The 21,715-nt window shown below is 47.8% G+C and overlaps 3 protein-coding genes across 6 annotated transcripts in view; 1 reads left to right on the forward strand and 2 right to left on the reverse strand.

Annotated features, from left to right (window-relative positions):
• Positions 1 to 553: 553 nt before the first annotated feature.
• On the forward strand, positions 554 to 7,168 carry LOC133469442 (prolyl 4-hydroxylase subunit alpha-1-like). 3 transcript variants are annotated; one of them, XM_061756547.1, is made up of 15 exons: positions 554 to 916; positions 1,954 to 2,028; positions 2,337 to 2,433; positions 2,517 to 2,668; positions 2,762 to 2,899; positions 2,986 to 3,231; positions 3,363 to 3,520; positions 3,586 to 3,762; positions 4,063 to 4,133; positions 5,175 to 5,274; positions 5,553 to 5,606; positions 6,112 to 6,177; positions 6,268 to 6,336; positions 6,508 to 6,604; positions 6,846 to 7,168. In XM_061756547.1, exons 2-15 carry the CDS (start codon positions 1,956 to 1,958, stop codon positions 6,914 to 6,916), a joined length of 1,569 nt encoding a protein of 522 aa, XP_061612531.1. In that variant the 5' UTR covers positions 554 to 916; positions 1,954 to 1,955; the 3' UTR covers positions 6,917 to 7,168. The 3 variants fall into 3 exon arrangements, 2 of the variants coding, with proteins under 2 accessions (XP_061612531.1, XP_061612530.1); XM_061756546.1 differs by lacking the exon at positions 554 to 916 and having other exon boundaries at positions 1,291 to 2,028; XR_009785708.1 differs by lacking the exons at positions 554 to 916; positions 6,846 to 7,168 and having other exon boundaries at positions 1,289 to 2,028; positions 6,102 to 6,177; positions 6,508 to 6,579.
• A 512-nt stretch (positions 7,169 to 7,680) lies between these two features.
• arg1 (arginase 1) lies at positions 7,681 to 12,480 on the reverse strand. 2 transcript variants are annotated; one of them, XM_061756551.1, is made up of 8 exons: positions 12,345 to 12,480; positions 12,131 to 12,203; positions 11,085 to 11,259; positions 10,305 to 10,464; positions 9,522 to 9,616; positions 8,891 to 8,998; positions 8,691 to 8,827; positions 7,681 to 8,293 (listed from the first exon to the last, which is right to left on the reverse strand). In XM_061756551.1, the coding sequence occupies exons 1-8, from the start codon at positions 12,468 to 12,470 to the stop codon at positions 8,130 to 8,132; spliced, it is 1,038 nt and encodes a 345-aa protein (XP_061612535.1). In that variant the 5' UTR covers positions 12,471 to 12,480; the 3' UTR covers positions 7,681 to 8,129. The 2 variants fall into 2 exon arrangements, with proteins under 2 accessions (XP_061612535.1, XP_061612534.1); XM_061756550.1 differs by having other exon boundaries at positions 8,151 to 8,827.
• Positions 12,481 to 13,401: 921 nt separating this feature from the next.
• Positions 13,402 to 21,715, reverse strand: part of heatr1 (HEAT repeat containing 1) — a 21,431-nt gene continuing 13,117 nt past the window's right edge. The window contains exons 26-45 of the mRNA XM_061756486.1: positions 21,580 to 21,715; positions 21,397 to 21,515; positions 21,105 to 21,226; positions 20,887 to 21,015; positions 20,607 to 20,819; positions 20,323 to 20,452; positions 19,576 to 19,754; positions 19,440 to 19,504; positions 19,246 to 19,369; positions 18,965 to 19,105; positions 18,105 to 18,406; positions 17,673 to 17,823; positions 17,325 to 17,498; positions 16,644 to 16,778; positions 16,469 to 16,573; positions 16,086 to 16,248; positions 15,273 to 15,427; positions 14,805 to 14,963; positions 14,607 to 14,715; positions 13,402 to 13,884 (exon numbers count right to left, since the gene is read on the reverse strand). The exon at positions 21,580 to 21,715 is cut by the window's right edge and continues 11 nt beyond it. Coding sequence (XP_061612470.1) covers positions 13,796 to 13,884; positions 14,607 to 14,715; positions 14,805 to 14,963; positions 15,273 to 15,427; positions 16,086 to 16,248; positions 16,469 to 16,573; positions 16,644 to 16,778; positions 17,325 to 17,498; positions 17,673 to 17,823; positions 18,105 to 18,406; positions 18,965 to 19,105; positions 19,246 to 19,369; positions 19,440 to 19,504; positions 19,576 to 19,754; positions 20,323 to 20,452; positions 20,607 to 20,819; positions 20,887 to 21,015; positions 21,105 to 21,226; positions 21,397 to 21,515; positions 21,580 to 21,715 — 2,900 coding nt within the window. The 3' untranslated portion in view covers positions 13,402 to 13,795. The remainder of the gene's footprint in view (positions 13,885 to 14,606; positions 14,716 to 14,804; positions 14,964 to 15,272; positions 15,428 to 16,085; positions 16,249 to 16,468; positions 16,574 to 16,643; positions 16,779 to 17,324; positions 17,499 to 17,672; positions 17,824 to 18,104; positions 18,407 to 18,964; positions 19,106 to 19,245; positions 19,370 to 19,439; positions 19,505 to 19,575; positions 19,755 to 20,322; positions 20,453 to 20,606; positions 20,820 to 20,886; positions 21,016 to 21,104; positions 21,227 to 21,396; positions 21,516 to 21,579) is intronic.

The following is a 21,715-nucleotide window of genomic DNA, read 5'->3' on the forward strand; positions in this document are numbered from 1 at the left end:
TTGTGGAAGAACTACTTACCTGCCGCGAACGCCGTTTGCTTTTTAGTTTGGTAGTTGTCATCATTTTACTTGTATATGCATCAATCACTTCAGATATACAGACAAAAAAATGTCTAAACTACGTGAAAAGATGGAGATGCTGCTGAAAGTGAGGAAAGTGCGGTGGAAAAAAAAACGAATGAAGAGGATTAAGTTCCGTGAAAAGAAAAAAATAGGGAAAAAGTTCATTTTTTGACATTCCATTTTATTATTTTTTATTCGTTTTGATATAGTGCAATACTGTGAAGTGCTATTTTTCCCTATTCACGCTTGAATTTAAGTTCATGATTGTATTAAAAAATGATATACCTGATTGTAATATTACTGTGCATGTAATTTGTTGAGGAATTTATTATTTAATCAGGGTTACTGTGCCCCCTGCTGTTCCATTTGAGGATAGCATTGAGTGGTGACGTCATCGGGAGTTCCTTTGCTCCGTAACTACAATACTCCTCAATTCCAGTTCAGAGGACAAAATGGTGTTCACCAACGATGGACGTGTAGAGAATAAAAATAGTTGAACATTGGTTGTCTCGTCGAGGAAAACAACAACAACAACAACAACAAGAACCTTTTGGGAGCAGTTATAACATGTTACAAAAACGTTTGAAGGATGAATAACATTTTCGGTGGTGACATTTTGCCAAATCCAAGATGGCGGCGAGGTTGGCCTACGATCTTGGTAGAACCTGCGCTGACAGGAAAGTCCAGTCCAACTCGCTGATGGCACGCAAAACAAAAGACGAGCATGTGCGGCGAAAATTGACTCACAGAAGCGACTCGAAGTCGGTGAAAGCCCAAGTCAGAGACGCGCCTTGATTGCTTGCTGCCGGCACCTGGCAGCGCCCCTTGACCTTTAATCAGGTCAACGTCGCAGGTGCGTCACAGTTCCTTGACAATCTTTTTGACATTATTAGCCTGCCTCTTCATTTATATTATATTATTATTTAGTTTTACTTTAAAATTTTGGGGGATTTCATAAGCTTGATATCGAATTGTATCTACAGCAAAAGCCTTGCAGACTTTTTTTTTTTTTTATTTAGAAGGAAATTATAATTTAAGAGGATGTATTTTTAAAACGTAAAGTGAAAACTAAATATTATTTGTGTTTCAATTTTATGATGTATTTTTTTCTCTCCATTTTCTTGTATGTTCACACAACCCCTGTTTTGTTTGTGATTTATTGCAAGAATGAAGGAGAATAAACTAGTCGTTTCATGAACAGAAAGTAATGTTTAATGTCTTAAAAAAAAAAAAAAGTTCAATCGAATTGTAGCTCCATACAGTTAGTTCATCTTTCGTGCTCATTTTTCAGCGCCAAATAATTATGGCTCGTAACGATGTTGGTTAATGAAACGGCGTTCTTTGACTCATCGGGCTGATGAACCGGAATGACTCCCAGAGGTCAAAGTTGACATCACGTGTTGACACTTTGCTCACATGCTGCTTCAGATCACCCATCCATCCATTTTCTGAGCTGCTTCTCCTCACGCGGCTTGCGGGCGTGCTGCAGCACACATAAACAAACAACCGTTCGCACGCACATTCACGCCTACGGGCAATTTAAAGTTGTCAATTAACCTCGCATGCATGTTTTTGGGATGCGGGAGGAAAGCGGAGTGCTCGGAGAAAAGCCACGCAGGAACGGGGAGAACACGCAAACTCCACACAGGCGGGGCCGGGGATCGAACCCCGGTCCTCACAACTGTGAGGCAGACGCTCTAATCATTTCAAGAGGGGGTGTATGAATGCGGCCGCACAAGTGTGCACGCCCTCGTAGAACTGTTCGTCGGCACACAGCGGCCACCGTTGCGAGTGCCTCTGGTGAACCCCAAATCAAGTTCAGCTGTTCGAGTCGGCTTCAACAATATTGATTGGAAGAAGCAAGTCATTCATATAATATGGCCCATTTAGACATGGCGCTCCGTTGGTTCTTGTTGGTGCTCATCGGCTCATCCTCGGCTGACGACGAGTTCTACACTTCCATCGGTGAGTCCGCTCGAGTATTGTTCGTGTTATTCATATACTATTTGCACCATACTGTCCTGACATGTTTGCGTAAAGTGCTAGTGCGCACATTTGTTTGTCTGTGTGATGTCACGTGTGCATATTAATTGAACCAGCGATTACAGTCATTTATGTACCACGGGTCCATGACTGTGTACATGCTCGATGCATGGAGTTGATGCTTTATGGTCCCACCTGTTTTAAGTCTCGTGGCGTCGATACGCAACAATTCCAAAGCCACACGAGCGCAATAGGTGTAACGACGCGTGCGTTTGTGCGCGTGCCGTCAGGTCACATGACGGAGCTGCTGTACACGGAGCAGGACCTGGTGGCCTCGCTGGAGGATTACATCCGAGCTGAGGAGAACAAACTGGAGCACATCAAAAGGTTGGAGACCACCATAGCATCAACATGTTGAGATTTGGGGCAGGTGACACTAACCGGCCAAATACGTGTGTGCGTGTACTCAGGTGGGCTCAGAAGCTGGCCGACCTCTCGGCGTTTGCCCTCGAGGACCCCGAAGGATTCCTGGGCCATCCCGTGAACGCCTTTAAACTTCTGAACCGGATCGACAGAAAGTGGAGAGAGCTGGAGAGCCTGGTGCTCACCGACGTCTCTCACGGTGAACACCGGCCGAACACGCCGCAAATCTCAACCGTCGGCCCCCAAAAGTACCCGAGAAGTGAGTTTTGACAATCCGTCCCTCGCGTTTGAGGTTTGGTCTCCGACATCGCCGTCGGGAGGCTGCGCTTCCCCGACGAGGGGGACCGGACGGGCGTGGCCGTGGCCCTCCTGAGGCTGCAGGACACGTACGAGCTGGACACCGACAGCCTCGCCAAAGGGGATCTGCCAGGTGACGAGCCCCGCGATGCCGTGCAGTTCTACTGTATTAGACCCGGACTCTAGAACTCCTAAGTACAGTTCCCGTCCCCGACACAGGAACCTCTCGGCTCCGCGGCGGCCTGACGGCGGACGACTGCTACGACCTGGGCATGGTGGCGTACAAGGCCGACGACTTCTACCACACAGAGCTGTGGATGTCTCAGGCTCTCCGGCAGCTGGAGCAGGGCGAGACGCCCGCGACCGTTGACGCCGTCACCCTCCTGGACTACCGCAGCTACTCCCTCTACAAGCAAGGAGATCTGGAGAGAGCCAAGGAGTCCGCCGAGCGGCTGCTGGAGATCGGTGAGTCGACCGCAAGGAAGCTCCGCTAGAGTCGAGTTCGGGCAGGCTTAGAACATTCGCATCACCAAAGCCGAACGTCTGCCGAGATACAGAATTCGGAGTCTAGTTTTTGTTTTTTTCCGTTTCTTTAGATCCGGTAAATGAGCGAGCCAACGCCAACCTCAAGTACTTTGAGTACCAACTGGCGAAAGAGAAGACGGGCGAGGCCACGCCGGAGACGTTCACGAGGGGTCGAGCTAGCTACAACGGCGCGTACGAGCGGCTGTGTCGCGGCGACAGCGTCGAGTTGGTGAGCGGACGCCGTGAATTCACGACGCCGGTACCCTGTACTCTCTCGGCTCGTCTTCCCGACAGACGCCGCGCAGACGGAGCCGCCTCTTCTGCCGTTACCATGACAACCGGGGCCATCCCAACCTCCTGATCGGTCCCGCGAAAGAGGAAGACGTGTGGGACCGCCCGCGCATCGTTCGCTACCACGACGTGGCGTCGGACGACGACATGGAAATAATCAAAGAGTTGGCCAAACCCAAAGTGAGTCGGCTACGCTTTTGTGTCCAAAAGTGAGAACATGTGGATGAAAATGTTGTTTTCAAAGAAAAGTACAAATGATAAACTTCTTTTCTTCAGAATTTTTTTTTTTTGCAGGTTCAAGATGAAATGCTTGTTGTTGGCCTGCAGCGTTGCAAAAAAAAAAAAAAGAAAAGCCTTGCTGAATCCACACACGATTTGATCTTTCTGCTCTTTGCAAAACTCGGCGTGATGAATCTTTCTGTTTCTCTTTTCCATCTCGTTCTCCCTCTGCGGCCGACAATCGTGCGATGGCCGAGCTAGCTCACTCGCTCCAAAGTGAAAGACGGCAGGACGAACGAAGGTTTGGCAGTTCCTACCAGAATCTCCCAGAAGTAAGCACGACCGAATGGACACCGGCGGGGGGGGGGGTGTCTCCATTGCTCTTTTATTGAAAAGAACGTTTGGAGTCGGACTTCAAAAATGACATTTAAGTATAGTAAAAAAGGTTTTGCGATGTACGGAAAGAATTGAAAAAGAATATGATTTATGTAAGATATTATGAATAAACAACACATTCCTTGTGTGTTGTTGGCATACTTGGCAAATAAAGATGATTCGGATTATATCGCAAGACATTGAAAACATTTCTTATTCAAAAACTACATGAATAGTAAGGCTTTTTTTTTTTGGGACCTATAACCTGTACAAAATATAGCTGTGTGCCATGTTTGCACAAGTGTGCACACCCGCTACGTCAGAATGAAGCGATCACATTCAAACGCATGTTGAATCAGCACTCACCTGCCACCATTTCAAACGGGCTCGGATTCACCCCAAATGAAGTTCAGATGTTCTCGTCGGCTTTTACCCCTTCGCCCAGACATGGAGACAACGGGATCTTGGTGTGACGTGTATTTAACGGCAACTACTTACCCGAAATTCCCGCAGCTCCTTCAATGCTGCCGTCGGCCTCCCTGACCAGTTTTCTTCTCGTCTTTTCATCCATTTTGGAGGGACGTCCAGTTCTTGGTGATGTAACTGCTAGGCCCTATTTTGTCTTCGCTGCGGTCCGTGCTATATTTAACGCCTTGGAAATTGTTTTGTACTCTTCTTCTGGACCGCGGCTTGTACAAAAATGTCAGGAAAAGCCTATTCGGACAGCTGGGCTTCATTTGGGGTTAATCAGGGCAGGTGTGTGCTGACATGTCATTGGTTCATTCTGAACACAGGCACGTGCCTAGTTATTAGAGGGTGTGCACACTTTTGCAACCACATTACCTCAGTTCCCCCCACCCCCACAATTGAATTCCTTGAGTAGATTATATATGTTGAAATGACTTTAGATTTTTTTGGGTTTTTTTTCATGACAAAAACCTGGGGTTTGAACAGGGGTGTGTAGACTTTTTCAACTCACACATATTCTTGCTCCTCAGCGCCTGGCTGGCCGACAACCAGTACGCGGAGGTGGACAGAACGGTCAGGAGAATGGGGGACATCACGGGCCTGGACACGTCCACGGCCGAGGAGCTGCAGGTGAGACGTCCTCCACGTCGGCCTTCTCGCCTTCGTCCAAAAAGAAATCCATCGAACACGGCGGAGGCCCGCATACAAAGGACAGATTTGAAACCCCCTACAAATATTGGAGGTTGAAGAAAATGCATTTCTTCCAATGCAATTCTGATGGGCATCAAAGATTCACAAAGGTTCCTTATTGGCGCTGCAGCCCAGTCAGTCGCTGTGGCCAGCCAATCGCGGGCTTCCGCCGCAAGCGCAAATTGTGCGAGTGTTTCACTCGGTGTTTGTTTGTGCAGGTGGTCAACTACGGCGTCGGAGGACAGTACGAACCGCATTTCGACTTCCAAGGGGTAAATATGGACACGTAAACGACGGCTGCCTCTCTGCGCCGTGCCGCGTACGCTGCTCCCAAAAATGCTTTTGGGGCAAATCAAAGGATGAACTATAACATTTACGGGAGAACTTTATTTGACCTTCTCTAGACTTCTTTAACCTTTGACCTTCTCCCAAACTCGCACGGCAAGCGACGCGGCCGAACACGACCCAACTAGACAGTCGCGAACAAATTACAATCGGCGACGCCGATAAAAACTGCGGCCCCACATAGTCACGCCTTAAGAATTGAAAGTAATGGGAATGCTACGAATCAGTTCGAGCCCCCCCCCCCCAAAAAAGAAAGAGAGGAAACGGGCAAAAATAATCAGAAGATATTTGAGAGGCCGCCGGCTCCTTTCATTGGCTGCGTTGACGTCTGTGACGGAGACTCGCCGCACTTGACTTTTTCTCATTCGTCCGTAAACATATGGAATTATAGTGGCTGTATATATATGTACATATATGTCAAGTTTTTCACAGGACGAGGTTCCTGAACCGTACGCAGATTTGGGCACAGGAAACCGAATCGCCACCTGGCTCGTTTACGTCAGTACAGCACACTTTACTTCACTCACGCTTTGTCAAGAAAAACCACGATTTCGGCTTTTTCCCAGCTTCCCCATTTTTGTGCTGCAGATAAGCGACGTGCAGGCAGGGGGCGCCACCGTCTTCCCTGAAGTGGGCGCCGTTGTCTGGCCCATCAAGGTCCGTTGCGCTTCTTTTTTGGTTTTCAGGCTCAACATATTCCAATTGGAAACACAACCACAATATGAAGCAACCATCACTGCAAGCTAACAGTCCAGGCCGTACCTAATGAAGTGTCAGGCGTCAGCGGTTATTATATACGTATACGTATACGATATTGTGTACGTGCAGGGATCGGCAGTCTTCTGGTACAATCTTCGGCTCAACGGAAAGGGAGACTATCAAACCCGACACGCCGCCTGTCCTGTCCTGGTGGGGAGCAAGTGGGGTGAGTTGCCGCAAAAGAAGTTAGCACTCTCACATGATTGCGATTGATTTTCAAAGTCACGTCAACGGCTGTTTTGGGAATCCCTCCCTATCCGCCGTACGATTCGGGAGTCGGGAATGATTCCGAACGCAGGAATCGTGAACTCGTTCCTGACTCCCTCGTCGCCCCAAAAGGATTTTCCTCGGACATTTGAGGAACTATCTAGGAGGTCTCCGATATGAAATTGTCTCTTTCACCTCAGTGTCCAACAAGTGGCTGCACGAGCGAGGTCAGGAGTTCAGGAGACGCTGCGGTCTGCGAAGTTCCGATTGAGCACGGGTCAATTACACCAAGGGAATCTTTTTGCACTCAATTCCATTTGATGTTTTGTATAGCTGCTACCATGACAACCGTCACCTTTTTTGAGAAAGCATTGTGTGAAATTAAAGTGGGGCAAAATCAAGAAGCTGCGATGTGACCACGCTCTGCTTCTTTGTTTTAAGCAGAATAATTGATTAACAGAATATTTTTAGAGGAACTTCCTGTTGGCTGCTTGAAGAATTAAAAGTTGTTTTGTTACGCTCAGTCTGCTTTTGGCTTTTGGGGGGCGGGGTTGCCGCCCTTCGTCTCCACCAGTAACACGCTAGCGAGGTCATTGACATTGTTGACGCATAATGTTTACCGTTTGCGCTTTTGTGAAGTTGTGGAGGCCGGCGCGCTGGTTAATGCATTATCAGTAGACTTGTCATATTTTTATGCGTTAAGTTAGTTGATTGCGGCACCGACTGGTTAGCACATCTGCCTCACAGTTCTGGGGATCGGGGTCCAAATCCAGGCCCCGCCCGTGTGGACTTTGCATGTTCTCCCCGTGCCTGCGTGGCTTTTCTCCGGGCACTCCGGTTTCCTCCCACATCCCCAAAACATGCGCGCTCGGTTGATTGAAGACTCGAAATTGCCCGTAGGTGCGAATGGTTGTTTGTTTGTTTGTGCCCTGCGATTGGCTGGCGACCGGTCCAGGGTGTACCGCGCCTCCTGCCCTTGAGGAGAAGCGCTACAGAAAATGGATGGATAAAAGTTAGTTGATTAATATAGTTAGATTAAAATGGTCAACTGATTTATTGTACATATAATTTAAAAATAACAAACAATTTTATGTATACATTTGACTTTTTTTAACTTGGTTATATTTAAATGTAATTAATTTAAGAATGAATTATTTTTATTCAAACAAACCATTATACATACATATTTTAACTATTTTTAAAACTGATTTGATTCAATGTTGCGTGAGAGAGTTTCTTTGGATTCAAGCTTTTCTTTCTTTTCTCTCTTTTTTTTTAATTATTATTTTTTAAAACCAGCATCCAGCAGAAGAATTCCTCTTCAATAACTACCATATCCAGCTTCCGGCCGAAGGACAAACGATTAGTCGTTCTACTAGTGCGCTCAATTGTCTCGCTAGTGAGGACAAAGAGTGCACTAGTACTTGGAGCTTAAGTAGGATATGAAGATTCTGGAATAACTTGCTGGAAGAGTTTTGGTGCATTCATGCGTCAGGCAGGCAGAAATGAGGCGGGTGGGCCCCCCCCCGCCGGCGTCCGAAGCAGCCCAGCAAAATGTCGAGCGCCGCCCGGGCCGTCGAGCGCACGTCGCGTTCCGTCGCGCCGCGCGCCGGGTTCACCTCCACCACGTCCACCGCCGACAGCGACCCTGAGGACCCGCGGACCACAGGCGCGCCCACATCAATGGGAATGCGCGCACAGGTGAACAGGAACACAAACACAAATGACAGGAGCATACGCGCAATCAAACAGGAGAATACAAGAGCAGGAACACACACGTGAACAGGAACACACACACACAGGAATGCACATTTGAACAGGAACATACACACAAAAGCAGACCCAGGAACATAGTAGAGGAACACACATGAAAAGGAACATACAAACAGATGCACACACAGGAACAGGAACACACACACACACAAATATAGACTGGAGAACACAGGAACAGGAAAACAAATGAACAGGAACACACACAAAGATACATGAACAGGAACATGCAGACGTGCGTTTGTTGTCGATGTGCTTGCGTGCGTGTTTCGGACCGGTGTCGCTGAGCCGTTCCGCGATGTAGACGCCCTCCCTGTAGGTGAGGCCGCCCAGCACGGGCGTCCCCGTCGCCGGGGTAACGGTGGGGTCCAAGGCGTCCACGTCGTAGCTCAGGTGGATCGGTCTCTCCGCCCTGGTCAGAGTGACGGCGTGAAATTAAGACGAAGCGGGGGGGTTGGGGGCGCTACATACTTACCCGCGTTTACACAGGAAGTCGCACGTCTCCTCCATCACGCGGCCGACGCCCAGACGGTCGACGTCCGTCATGGAGAACGCCTTCACGCCCGCCAGCTTCAGGAGGTAACTGCAAACCGGTTTGGACACGCCCAGTTTGATATAAATTTGGAACCACGCTAACTGGGCTGGTTGAATACTTTTTACTAGGACCCAACCGATATGGATTTTCGCAGTCCGATTGCGATATTTGGCAGGAAAAAGATTCCGAACAAACCGCCCTCCTATGTTGCGCCACGCGTTTGTGTAGGGGTTGCTTGGTCTCACCGACGTACCGGAGACGTCTTTGCACTCCTCATTGCTTTAATGGGTGTAAAAATACAGTACGTCTAATTGTTCATTTTTCATGAAATAATCCATTCTCATGTTTTGAGTTTTGTTGCTTGTTAATTGTAATCGAGCAAATCTTGATCAATTAAAATTGGTACGTACAAACACAGTCCGATTAACATTTGAACTTTCCGAAAGACACTTAAAGATACTTGTCACTAGCTAATCAATAAGTTCCTTGCGATGCACATTTTTCCCCAGAAAATGTTGGCCGAACTCCAAATTGTTTTGCCTCTCGGGGCACGCAACTACAGAAGACTTACTGCTCCTCGGGGTCCAGGTCTCTCAGGCCGATGTAGACCAAATGTTTGGCCGACACGCACGACGTCATCCACGAGAAGTTCGGCAGGACGGGGATCTGACAAGTCAAATTTGATATAGAAGTCAAATATGCATGTTCACTGGGAGGCCTTCATTTTAGTGAGAGCACACTTTTGACTTTTGACACCAATGTGCCTTTTGGCCAGTTCAAACCCACAAAAAGTACTCTTTTTAAATTCCTTATTTACTGGATTAAATCATACAATTTTGGTCAAACAGGATCCAAATGTGAACATTTGAGTTTTTTACATTTTCTACCAGATGACATTTTTTGTCAAGTTTCGTGCCTTACTGAATTTCAATGAAGCAAATGAATGACACAATTTGGATTTTAAGAAGCGGTGACGTCCTATGCTTACCATGGGAGAGGAAAAAAAAAAAAAAAAAAAAAACGAAAAAAGTCACGCAATAATAACAATCAATAATTTAAGTTGACGCACCCTCTGCTGGCCATAAAAAGTCTATCATGAAAATAGAAAGAAATGATACGTAAGAGACGACGTAAATAAAAAAAAAAACACAGTTTCCAACAAAGTGCAATTTGAAGTTAAAAAATACAATGATTTTATCCTAATGATTAGTTAAAAACTTTATGCAGTCAAAGAATTGCAAAAAACAATTACAGCTTATATCGGGACAAAAATGGCCACAAACAAGCTCAAAGGCGGAAAATAAAATTAAACTGTCAAATGGACGTTTGATAGTTTGTGATGCATTTGTGTCACCTTTGGGCGCAGCTCGTGGAGCAGGTGCGACACGGGCTGCCCGTGCATGTTTCCCGTGGGCGTGCTGAGCGGCGTGTTGATGTCGGCGTGGGCGTCCACCCAAACCAGGCTCAGATCGCCCACCGCCGAGGCGTGCCCGTGCACCGAGCCCATCGCCAAGCTGCGAAAGTCACGTCGACAAAACATTGCGGGACAAGCAAGCAAAACATGCATTTTTGATTAAAAAAAAAAAAAAAGCTAGCAATCTATAAAAACACACAATAACGATATATGTTTTTGACACATTTTTTTTTTGCTTCAGTTGGACAAACATTGTGCTGCTCCTTTTGGTGCGTGCACCTCAGCCACCAGGGGGCGATATAAAACCGCCGTTGCTATACAGAGGGTTCAGCTCCTCAGTGCGGTGGTAATATTAATCACGCTACACACACACGATTAAGAATATATGCTTGTGAGTTTTGTGATATTTATCTGTCTGCATGTTTTGCTACACCGTTTGTGTTGAAATATGCGCGGCGTGAAGGGTGACGACACCGCGACACTGATGCTACTTGTTAGCCTGGCGATTCCCCTTATGTGTTAGCATTAAGCTAACGGAAAAGCAACACGTGTTCTACTGCTGATTACTAAAAAAACTGGAAGAGGTAGAAACAAACTTTTTTTTTTCCTCTTAAAATAAATTCTCCCAAACTTCTTCAGGTCTTCTCCGGAGCCTCCGGCCTCCTCCCACATTCCAAAAGCAAAGTGCTGCCGTTTTTTTGTTTTTTCCCCCCAGCTGACCTGTGGTCTCCGCCCAGCACGACCGCGGCGTGCCCATCGCGCTTCACCGCCCGCACCGCCTCCGACAACCTGCGGTTGGCGTTGCCCACCGCCCGGGCGTGTTTCACCCGTCCCACTGGCTCGTCGGGCACCACGTCCTCAAAGGTCAAATTCCCATAATCCTTCACGATGCAACCTGGGGCAGCAAAAAAAAGTAATAAAATAAAATCATTAAAAAAAAAACATTAAAATAAATGATGTGTGGTTGGGAGAGGAAGACGCTTGAGGCTGTCAGTGAAAACAAAATGTCAACAGAATGAATATTCATATGCGGGAATTAATCATATTGAAAACACTGTGGATACAACAAACAGGAACACACACACACAAAAAGGAACTTTCACAAAGGAATAGCAACAGAGGGGAACAGGAACAATAGAAACACAGACGCACGCAAACAAGAACATAGACAGGAGCAGGAACCCACACGCAAACAGTAATAGGAGCAACAGACGCAAACCTGAATACATTGCATATTGGTTAATAAATCCATTTCCTGTTGGTTTTTGTTTCACGGTTAAATCGTCAAGTTGTTTGCTTTGAATGGAACACCGCCAGTCGACTTGGGCGTTTACCGCGCGTGCAGAGCAAAGTCAACTAGTTGAGCACACAGTAACCAGCGTGCTGTCAAATATGGAACCGTGCAAACGACAGCCAAAGTCACTTTGAGCTTCCAACATGACAACAATGGCGGGCACGCACAATATTTGCTCACCCGTCCGATAAAATATATTACACACTGACTACAATAGCGTGTCTAGAGAAATAAATATACAGTATAAATGTCCGTCGTGAAATATATCTGCATCCAAGTAGCCACTTCATTAGGTACACAAAGTAACTTTTTGACAGACAGCACTGGACCGGGAGCTGTCCCTAATGTTTGGACCACCGGGGGTAGTAAAGTGTGATTTTTGCGACAGCTCTTGCGCTTGGAGCTTTCTCAGGTGTACCTAATGAAGTGACCGGTGAGCGCGCGCGGCAACATCGTGGATCTATGATGTCACCTTGCGCCCGAAGCTTGTGCACGAGTCCCTCGGCGCGGATTACGTCCGGTCCGAGCTGCACGCCGTCCCGGGGCTGCAACACACACGCGCGCACATCTTAATGTGCTCTCCTGATTGGTCCAGCGGGAATTGAAGGAGTTCAAATTTGGCACTAATGTTGTAGCTGAGGTCACCTTATTCCGGTTCTCGCGTGCTGACCTCACCTTGACCTCACCTGTCCTTTGGCGAAAGGCGCGCCGATGATCCCCACCGAGCGCGCCTCCTGGTGATGACGATGATGATGATGATGACGTGTGGATGAGGCGATGAGGAGCTGCAGAGGTGTCCTGGCACGCTGCATGGTGCTGAAAGAGAAATGGAGAGAGAGAAAGAGAGAGAGAGCGGGAGGGAGGGAGGGAGGGAAGGAGAGAGAGAGAGAGAGAGAGAGAGAGAGAGAGAGAGAGAGAGAGAGAGAGAGAGAGAGAGAGAGCTCTCGAGCGGGACGGTGCGCGTGACGTCTCCAGCGGCGAGTGACGTCACCCGGGTTAATCATTGTTCGGGCAAAACAAGAAGGCACCCGACACTATTGGAAATCAAGCAGGCAAATACTCTGCTTCGGTGTATTCTTGTTGCAAAATCAACAAAACCATGTTCGAAAAATAAAACATCTGTTCATCAAAATTGATCACCAATTTCATACATCTTCCAATTTGCGCACCACCGTGAAAACGTTTTCCTTTGCAGTTGGTGTTTTTCTTGAATTCTCTCCAAAATGCCTTTTGTGTTCCAGCATTTGGACACACTGAAATTGAAGTTTAACATGAAACTTCTAACATTTTTACACATCCTGTTAAAATTTGGCCAAAGGAATGGATTATTCATCAATCCATTCTTTTTTTTGGGGGGGGGGGGGAGGGACACACACACACACACACACACACACAAGCAATCATTTTTATCCATTGAAATCAATAGAAATGCCATTAATCCGGCAGTACAATTAGTCGTTCTTTGCAGAGGATCAGGAATATACGCACGAGAGTATTCTCGAATTGTCTGGCTACGCGTCGCTCCGTCGTTTGTGTTCAAATATCCGTTGTTAAATTGAATTCTCGACGGGCACCGCCATTTTTTTCTGCGGTCCGATCTCATGGCGGTTATACACCGATATGCTCTGGAAGGAGAAATGGCGACTTTGAGCGTCGTTCCAGTGAACTATTCTTCGTGGGAAGATTGAGATATTCGGAATTCCCGCCAGTCTGGAAGGCACCGACAAGAAAAAAAGTGCTACCGAAAGTGTAAATATTTATTTTGCAACCATTCATTGTTTGAGACTCCCTTCCCGAAAGACAAAATGCTGATCGGAATGTCACTGCAAACAAACATCGGAGGGTTTCTTCAAGGCGCGGTCACGCCACCATTTACGTGATCAAAATGACAATAAAACCATGTAAAATAAAGATTTTGTATCAATAATATACACCCGATGAGGAAAACGGTATAAAATGAAGGAAACATTTTAAAAGACTTAACTGCACTATGCCAATATTTGGCCACTGACAATACGCCCTCAGATTTTCATTATTCTGCCACATTTTCATGATGACCGCGTTAGTCTGATGGGGACAGCAATGGCGCGTCGCAGTGACACTGAGCCAAACAACGACGTTGCAAACTGCGTGTGTGTTAGAAGTAGCTCTGCAGCGGTTCTCCCAGAATGTTCTCCATCTCCTGAACGACCTTCTGAACCTGCTGCTCCACCTCCTCGCACTCGTCTGGAACACAAACGTAACGAGTCAACGTACACAAAACTTGGGGATATTCAGCTTTCGGGAAACAAAACCTACGTCAGGATGAACCTAAAATGCACTTTTAACTTCAAGTCAAAGTTTGTACATTCTACTTTTCCGTTCAAATTTGCCAAAAGGCATGTTGGCCTACGTGCGACTTTGCGCGAGCTTGTAATTCGGACGCTTAAGCTTGCCGATACTATTGATGAGCCTCAAGTGAAGGTGGTTTGCTGCGTTGAATAATCTAACTACGGAATACACTCTTTTATTTTACATGGGTTCACGACTGTGTACATGCTAGACGCATGGCATGGATGCTTTATGATCCTCTCAGTTTGAAATGCTTTGCCACCATCTTGGGGTGCGTATCCCCACTTTAGTGCATTTTAGGTACCAATAGCAAAAGTTCACATATAATTGACAGCCATTGGAATTGCATTGAAAAATTTTTTTTTTGGGAAGCTCAAAAAATGATTGAATAAGCAGGAATAAACCGCCAAAATGTGTTTTCAGAATTGGTTTCCCCCGAGAAAGAAAATACAAACAGAAACGTGGAGAGAAAAGAAAAAAAAAAAAAAAAAAACATTGGAAAAATGGGAATAAGAAATCAGGAAAAAGAAAAAAGAAATAAATGAGAGAATATGTGAATCCCAGGCTGCCGAACCGCTATTACGCGGGGGTCCGCGGTATTTCGGTACTGTACTGACCCTCCATGAGTTCGGCCAGGAAAGGTATGGTCTCCGGAAGCAGCACCACGTAGTTCTCCTTCAGTTTGGCCGCCAGCTCCATCAGCATCAGCAGCGAGGAGAAGCGCACCTGAGAAGAGGCGGACCAACGTGGAATCAACTTGCGGTTGAAACCCTCCAATGTCGGCGTCACCGAAGGCGCTCGAAAGCCGTCGTCACCTCGGCGTCGGCGTGCCTGCTCTTGAGCAAGACGCGGTAGTTGAGGCTCTTCCACTGCGTGTCGTCGGCCAGCGACACGGCAAACTGACCCACGCACGCGACAAGGTGCTCGGTCACCCTCTGCCGGTACTCCTCGCGGCCGCCGAGCGTATTCTCCAGCTGACACATAATACGCCGGGGGGGGAGAGAGAGAAAAGTTTGTCATCTGGCCCACCGAGATTTTACATGACAAGAGTCCAGTAATATTTGCTGGCTTAGTCGAAGGCTTTGATGCTTGCAGGAACGCTTCCTGCAAGCATCAAAGCCTTCGCGTTCGCGTCGGTTTCAACAGCTCCCTTGTCACCGCGGCAAGTGAAAGCATATCCGGTTTCTGCGTTTGTTCAGAACGTGGATTCAAACTTTGGGCCAGAACGATATAACGTGACTCACTTATCCAATTACGTCGGGTAGCGAGGTTTGCGTTCTCACCTGGTCGACGAGGGGCGCCAGGAGGGCGTCGGCTCGCTCCTTGCTGAGGAAGCGCTGCGTGTCGTACAAGAAGATCTTGTGCAGGCAGTCCAGGACGCAGCAAAGCAGCAGGTCGCTCTTCTCGGCACCGCGCTCGGAATCGAACAACGGCTCGGCTGAGGAACGGAGACAAAGTTTGACGAGTTTATATTTTTAAGAAATAATATGCCGATGGACATATATTGCAGGGAGCGCCCGCCTTTTGCAAAATGAGACCTACTTTTTTGGCTACTGATTCATGCAAAGGGCCACCGCTTTGATCGACACTTCGGAAATAACAGATCGTTTTCTCAAATTACAAATTAATTCATATTTTACATTGATATGCCATTTGTGGCCTGCTGCGTGTTTGTGTTATTGTCCCACTGTATATTCTCATAAAATTAAACAGCCAGCATCAAAAGGTTAAAAAAAAAAAGTTACAATTTTGAAAAATAGCAAATTTGTCATACAATTTAGTTTTTTTAATTTGTAAATAAAAATAGATATATTTTATATAAAAATGTAAAAAGTTGAACATTAGACAGACAATTTTTTTTTCTAGCATTAAAAACATTTTGCTCCGTCTTTTATACTTCTTCTTTAAATATGTTGAACTGGTTTGCATATGTTGACCGAGAACGTATCAAATTGCTTTTTAGCACGTTTCATAAACACGATATTAAGCGCCTCGCCTCTTCCTCCCAATTTTCCGTATGTGGCCATTTTCTTTCTTTTCTTCTCTTAAATGAATAAATAATGCTAAAAAGAAGTAAGTAAGTAAGTAAGCTTCACCCGTCTTGGAGACGTTTGTCTGCTGGAGGAGGTCCGCGAAGGGCTTGACCAGGTTTCCCGCGAACAGGACGAAAAGACCTTTGAGGCGCTCGGCGATGCAGTCGGAGAGTCGGAAGAAAGTCAGCAGACGCTCTTTATTGCCGGATTTACTCCAGTCGAACAGCTGAGGAAACAAAAACAGCAAATCTTTAACGAAGCAATTTTAGGGGAAACAAATCTTTTTACGCAACCGAAGGAGTCTTGATAAGTTTACGCTTGGCGGGCCAGACTGAAGAGTCGTAATTGGCCCGGGACGTATAAATTGCCCAGTCTTGCGCTAGCCCATATAATTCCACATAGAAGCCAAAAAAATAAAATAGAAATAAAAAGGTAAACGCTGTCACCTTGAAGAAGAGCGGCCTGAACGTGACTTCGGACAGTTTCATCACCATGACCAGCAGACAGTCGATCGTGCTGCCCTCGATCTGAGCCGTCCTCGCCAGGTCGCCCTGCACCCAGCAAAACGTCAGAAGCTCCCGCAGACCGAGTGACCAACGGACACCAGCGCGCCAAACGCACCCGGCAGAATTGAGCTCTGAAGTCCAGGGCGGCCAGGAAGAACCCGGTCAGCTCTGATTGGTGAGAACTGAGCTGCTCTCGCTCCATGTGGCCCACGTGTTCCTTGAGCATGCTCATCAGCGCCCCCAGTTGGTCCTGAGGGGAAGCACTCCGGTCAGCGCTTGCTCGGCCGCTATTAACGCTCAGAGAAATGTATAAAGGCTAATGCCATTATTACGTTTAGCTGACACAAATTGGCGTAAAAGCAACATTTTTGTCGAAATGAAGCTTCTTAACTTACTTCAATTTAGTTCTTTGGCACCAAGGCCCCAAAACAATACCTTTGAGGGCAAGTTCCTTCTGGTGCGACTCGAAGCTTTTCTAGCGACAATTAGAACCTCTTCTCTTGGGACTAAAATTGTTTGTTGTTGTACATAAAAGGAGTGAACATTTATAATCAGCAGAATAAAAGTTATCTTTGGTTCCTAACAGTTTCCCCAAATAAATGAATAAATGAGTGGTTTTAACTTTGCGCACTTTGTGTACAGGTTGTTGCTTTCTGAAGTCCAGTCCATTGATTTGCATTCGTTGAAAGGGCAGATGCGCCACATCCAATATGGCGACACTAACACATCGCAGCGACAGGCCAACGCTCGCAAGGTGGGGTCGATGTAGATGTTGCACGTGTGTGTCCTCGCTCACCTTCTTGTCCACAACCATGACGTTGTAGCACCTGGTCACGACGGGCAGTAGGACCCTGGGGGGGAGCTCGGTGGCCAGGGAGCTCCTGAGGGAGGCCAGACGCGCAGACAGCTGATTGGTTGCTGACGAGGCGGAAGACGAAGAATCCTCCAGTAGACGCGTCAGCCGACACACCTGCAAGTGATTTTTAAAGTTGGATGTTATGGGAGCTGCAAAAGAAATGATTTCTTGTAATAGCAATAAAAGTAACTCTACAAGTTACGCATCTTTGTTTGCGCTCATGTAAGCTAGTGTCAAATATTTGCTTTCGCCTCGCTAATGGTTGGGAAAGGATGAATTGCAACAAGCCTGCAAGGTGGTGTCCTGCAGGTAGGGGCTGATGAAGTGCGCCAACGTCTCGGAGACGCGCTGCAGGGCGGTGACGGCGCTCAGCAAGTAAATCTCGTTGGTCAGCAGATCTTTCCTGTCGGTGAGCACGTGCAGCACGGCCGGCATCAACCTGCGCGGGCGTCACGGAACATTATAACGTCACGGAATACATTGTAATCTAAATCTGTGATTCCCAACCGTGCCGAGGCAAACAAGTGTGTCATAAAAGTTGGGAAACACTGAAAACCAAAAACAAAACACAAATTCCAAATCATTTTTTGTTTTTGAGATGGCTGTTCAATGATGTAATGACATTTAGCAACATTTAGCAACACTGAAAATCAGTTCGCACCACTAGACGCGACACGTCGCGGCCGGACAAGAAGCGCATCGGAGACACACGGCGCTAACCTGGGCAGCTGCGGGACGGCGAGGGCTTTGAGGGCGCCGACTACCTCGGCGACGCACAGCAGAGCGCCGGCCGTCACGTTCTTCTCCTCGTGCGGCGACTCGACGATCTCCACGGCGCGCAGCATGACGGGGACGAAGGCCTCGGGGCGGGCCGGGCCGAAGAGGCGGCAGAGCAGCTTGAGGCTGTAGAGCGCCGTCTGCCTGTTGACGGTCGCTTCCTGCGTCTCCGCCGCCACCGCCTTCCCGTGCGGCGTACCCACGATGGCGAGGAGGTCCACCATCAGCTCTAAGAGGACGCTGACCTGCAGTGGGGAGGCATTTGGATCTTATCAACGTTTTAGTCATTTTTACAATGTTTTGCAATTGCCTGAAACAAGCGCAAAAGTGTCGAAACTTGTTTGTATTACGTTGAGTATCGCGAGGGTCATCAAAAGCAGTCCCGCCCGACCGCGCACACTGACATGACGCCGGCCAGTTTTGCTCCAATCAATTGGCGCCACTGTGCAGGTCAAACTTTTAACACGAGATTTGTGCGCCCCTCAACAGATGACATACATGAGCGAAAAGATTTTACTCATCAGTAACTAAATACCATTTACGCTGCTGGTCTAGAAATAGACATCCATATATTTTGTTTTTACATTCTTATAAATATTTGCATTTAGGTGTTTGTCTTCTCCTGGCAATCGAATGACCAGCCGCCACTGCTACGAAGTGTGAATGACAGCACTTGCGTAAAACGCTAAAGAATGCGGTCAATCCTCGCTATTCGCCGCCGTTAAGGACCAAAATAGAAACTAATGAAAATCCGCCAAGTGCTTTGGGTATATTCAGTTGTAAGTTTATTATGTGCTATTGACCTGTTGCTCCGCCCACTGGGTCTTGTGCTGCAGCTTGTTGTTGAGCAGCTCCATGGCTTTCCTCCTCACCGACGGCAGCTGATTTCCCATCAGCCCCCTCATCACCGTGATGAACGTGTCCGTGGGCAACAAAGCGTTCAACTTGGCATGGATAAAAGGGGAACAAACGTGTTGTTTACTCAACTCAACTTTATTTATAGAGCAACACAACAGCAGTTTTGGTCAGAAGTTAAGGTTTTAAAGTTTACGGTTTGTTGTGTTGCGTCACGACAAGCTCTCACCTTATCCAAAACATCGTAGGTTTTATTCAGCAGAACTCTCCAGAACTTTGCGATGGGCTTGTCGGCGTTCTCCTCCACGCAGCGAGCGACGCACTGGATGTAACGCAGATTATACTCCAGCAGCCTGGACGAAGCGTCGTTTTTGACAGACCGTTTTTGAAATGTTCGCTTGATTTGAGGAGAACTAAACTCACTGCTGCTGCAGCTGCTGGAGGGACTCGGCGCGGATGCGGTCACCGACGTCCTGAGTGTCCGCCACCTGAACAACAAACAGAAAACGCTCGAGGGCACGTTAACATCAAAGCGGACGTGCCTCCAGACCGCGCTCACCTTCCCGATGAAGCTGGCCGAGCCGAGCAGCTGAGCCATGAAGGAGACGGAGAGGAACTTGAAGTGTCTCAACTCTTTGCCGCTGTGGGCCTCCACGCTGAAGATCAGCTCCTCCAACTTCTCCTCCTCTTCCTTCTTTTCCCCGGCTCCTCGCCGGCCGGCGGCTGGCTTGGCCGCACCTGGCGAGGACAGAAATGATCAGCTATAGAGAAAACCAACAACAACAAAGTGATTCCCAAACTTTAAATGTTTCACATTGGAAAAATGTCATGGGGAAACCAAAAATGTCACAAAGTATATATGGTGGACCCCCGCATACTCGAGGTTTGGCACGCGTGGGTTCAACTATTCGCAGATTTGTTTCTAATGTTTTTTCTCCTTTTTTGGGGGGGGGGTGCACCCCGAAAACACTGATTGGCAGTTTATCCTCACTTATTCAAGATTTTTTGGGGGTTTCAAATATTTTTTTTCCCCCCCAATGGAATTACAAAGGACAATTGTCTGCAGATTTTCGTTATTAGGTCAAAGGTTTTTTTTGACATTTCTTAATACAAGTACAGAAGAAACAAAGTGCACTCCTAGGCTATAAGCTGTGTCAAATCAGAGCATTAAAAATAAGAAATAACATACAATAAAATAGATAAAAGGCGTGCAATAAGTGTGCAAAACGGAGATTTTAGCAGCGGCTGAGTTGAGCGCCAGTTTGGTCAGCGTGCCATTTGTATTTGTCGTGAATAACGTTCCCACCGTCCTCTTTGTCGTCGGGCAGCTGGATGAGGAAGTTGAGGATATTGATGAGCGACGTGAGCTGCTCGGTCACTTCGAACTGGCAACACACGGAGATCCAGAAGTCCACGTCTCGCTCCCGAGCCGCTTCCTAAGCAAGCAACACAGCGAGAACGTCCGCATGACATCTCGTTTGACAAGACAGCAAAATCCGTCTCCCTAGAGATGCTACTGCCGGTACAGTGTTCCCCAGCTATTGGCGAGGGAATTACTGCGCCCTCCTCCGCCCCCCCAAGATTTCTTGCCTTCTCGCTTTCTGAGCCGGACGGCTGCGTGGTGTGGAGCTTGAACAGGAGGAGCATTAGGACCCAGAGGAAGCGGGCCGGGCCCAGCGTGGCGACCAGCCGAGCGAGGACGGGCAGCCGCCGGTGTTCGGGCACGTGAGGCAACGCGTCGGCGAACACGTGCACGATCCTCATCACCGTCGCGTCCACGCTGCCGTCCGATTGGCCGCGGGCCTGCAGGGGCGGAGATAAAGAAACTTGTTTAAACAGGCCGACATCCGAAACCCCGTCACGCACTTGCCTTGATGACAGCCGGGATGACCATCTGCACCGTCTTGTCGATGACTCTGAAGCTGTAGGCGTCATCCAGACGCATGATGTTGGCGCCCATGAAGGTGAAGATGGGCATGATGTTGTGCAGAACCTTCTCCTGCAGGCCCGCCACACACAAATGGGCGGTCAGTTTGTTCACATGTACGAGATGCTAGCCTGTCTGTAGGAGAAGTCCAGACTACTCACGGGGAAGATGTTGGCGACGGCGCTCAGCAGCAGCAGAGCGTGATGGTGAGTCTGCGGCACGTCCGACGCTCGGACGCACTGGACTACCAGCTCCACGCTGAACTTGTCTTCATCCAGGACGTCTGGAGGGACAAATATATTTATAAATACGGCGGTTCCTTCGGATACGAGCCGTTGATCGGCTGATTTTTTTAAATAAAGATAATTAATTACACGGTGTGTATTTATTAAGTCAACTAGCCTGTTTACAGACGTGACAGAACCCAAACGGTCTACGCACTCGCCCACCCACCTGGGCCAGTGGGCCGTCCGTCCGGTGCCAGTTTGTTACAGACGTTGAGCAGGCAGCTGAGCAGAAGCTGCTTGGTGTACTCCAAGTTGGCCCGTTCCACGGAGGTGGCCTCCAGGCTCCTGAGGAACAAGAGGAGCAACAGCATGAGGCGCCATCGCCTCCACGCTTCCTGTTTCCTGTTACCTGGCCAGCAGCGAGAACAGAACCGGCACCAACGACTGGGCTCGCTTCAACTTCTTCTTGTGCTGCAGCAGCTCCAGAATCAGAGAGACTCTGTGCCAAGAAACACCGCCCCCCTCTGGAGAAACATCACTGCTCT

This window comes from Phyllopteryx taeniolatus, chromosome 19 (assembly GCF_024500385.1).
Source record: "Phyllopteryx taeniolatus isolate TA_2022b chromosome 19, UOR_Ptae_1.2, whole genome shotgun sequence".
NCBI classification, from domain to species: domain Eukaryota; kingdom Metazoa; phylum Chordata; class Actinopteri; order Syngnathiformes; family Syngnathidae; genus Phyllopteryx; species Phyllopteryx taeniolatus.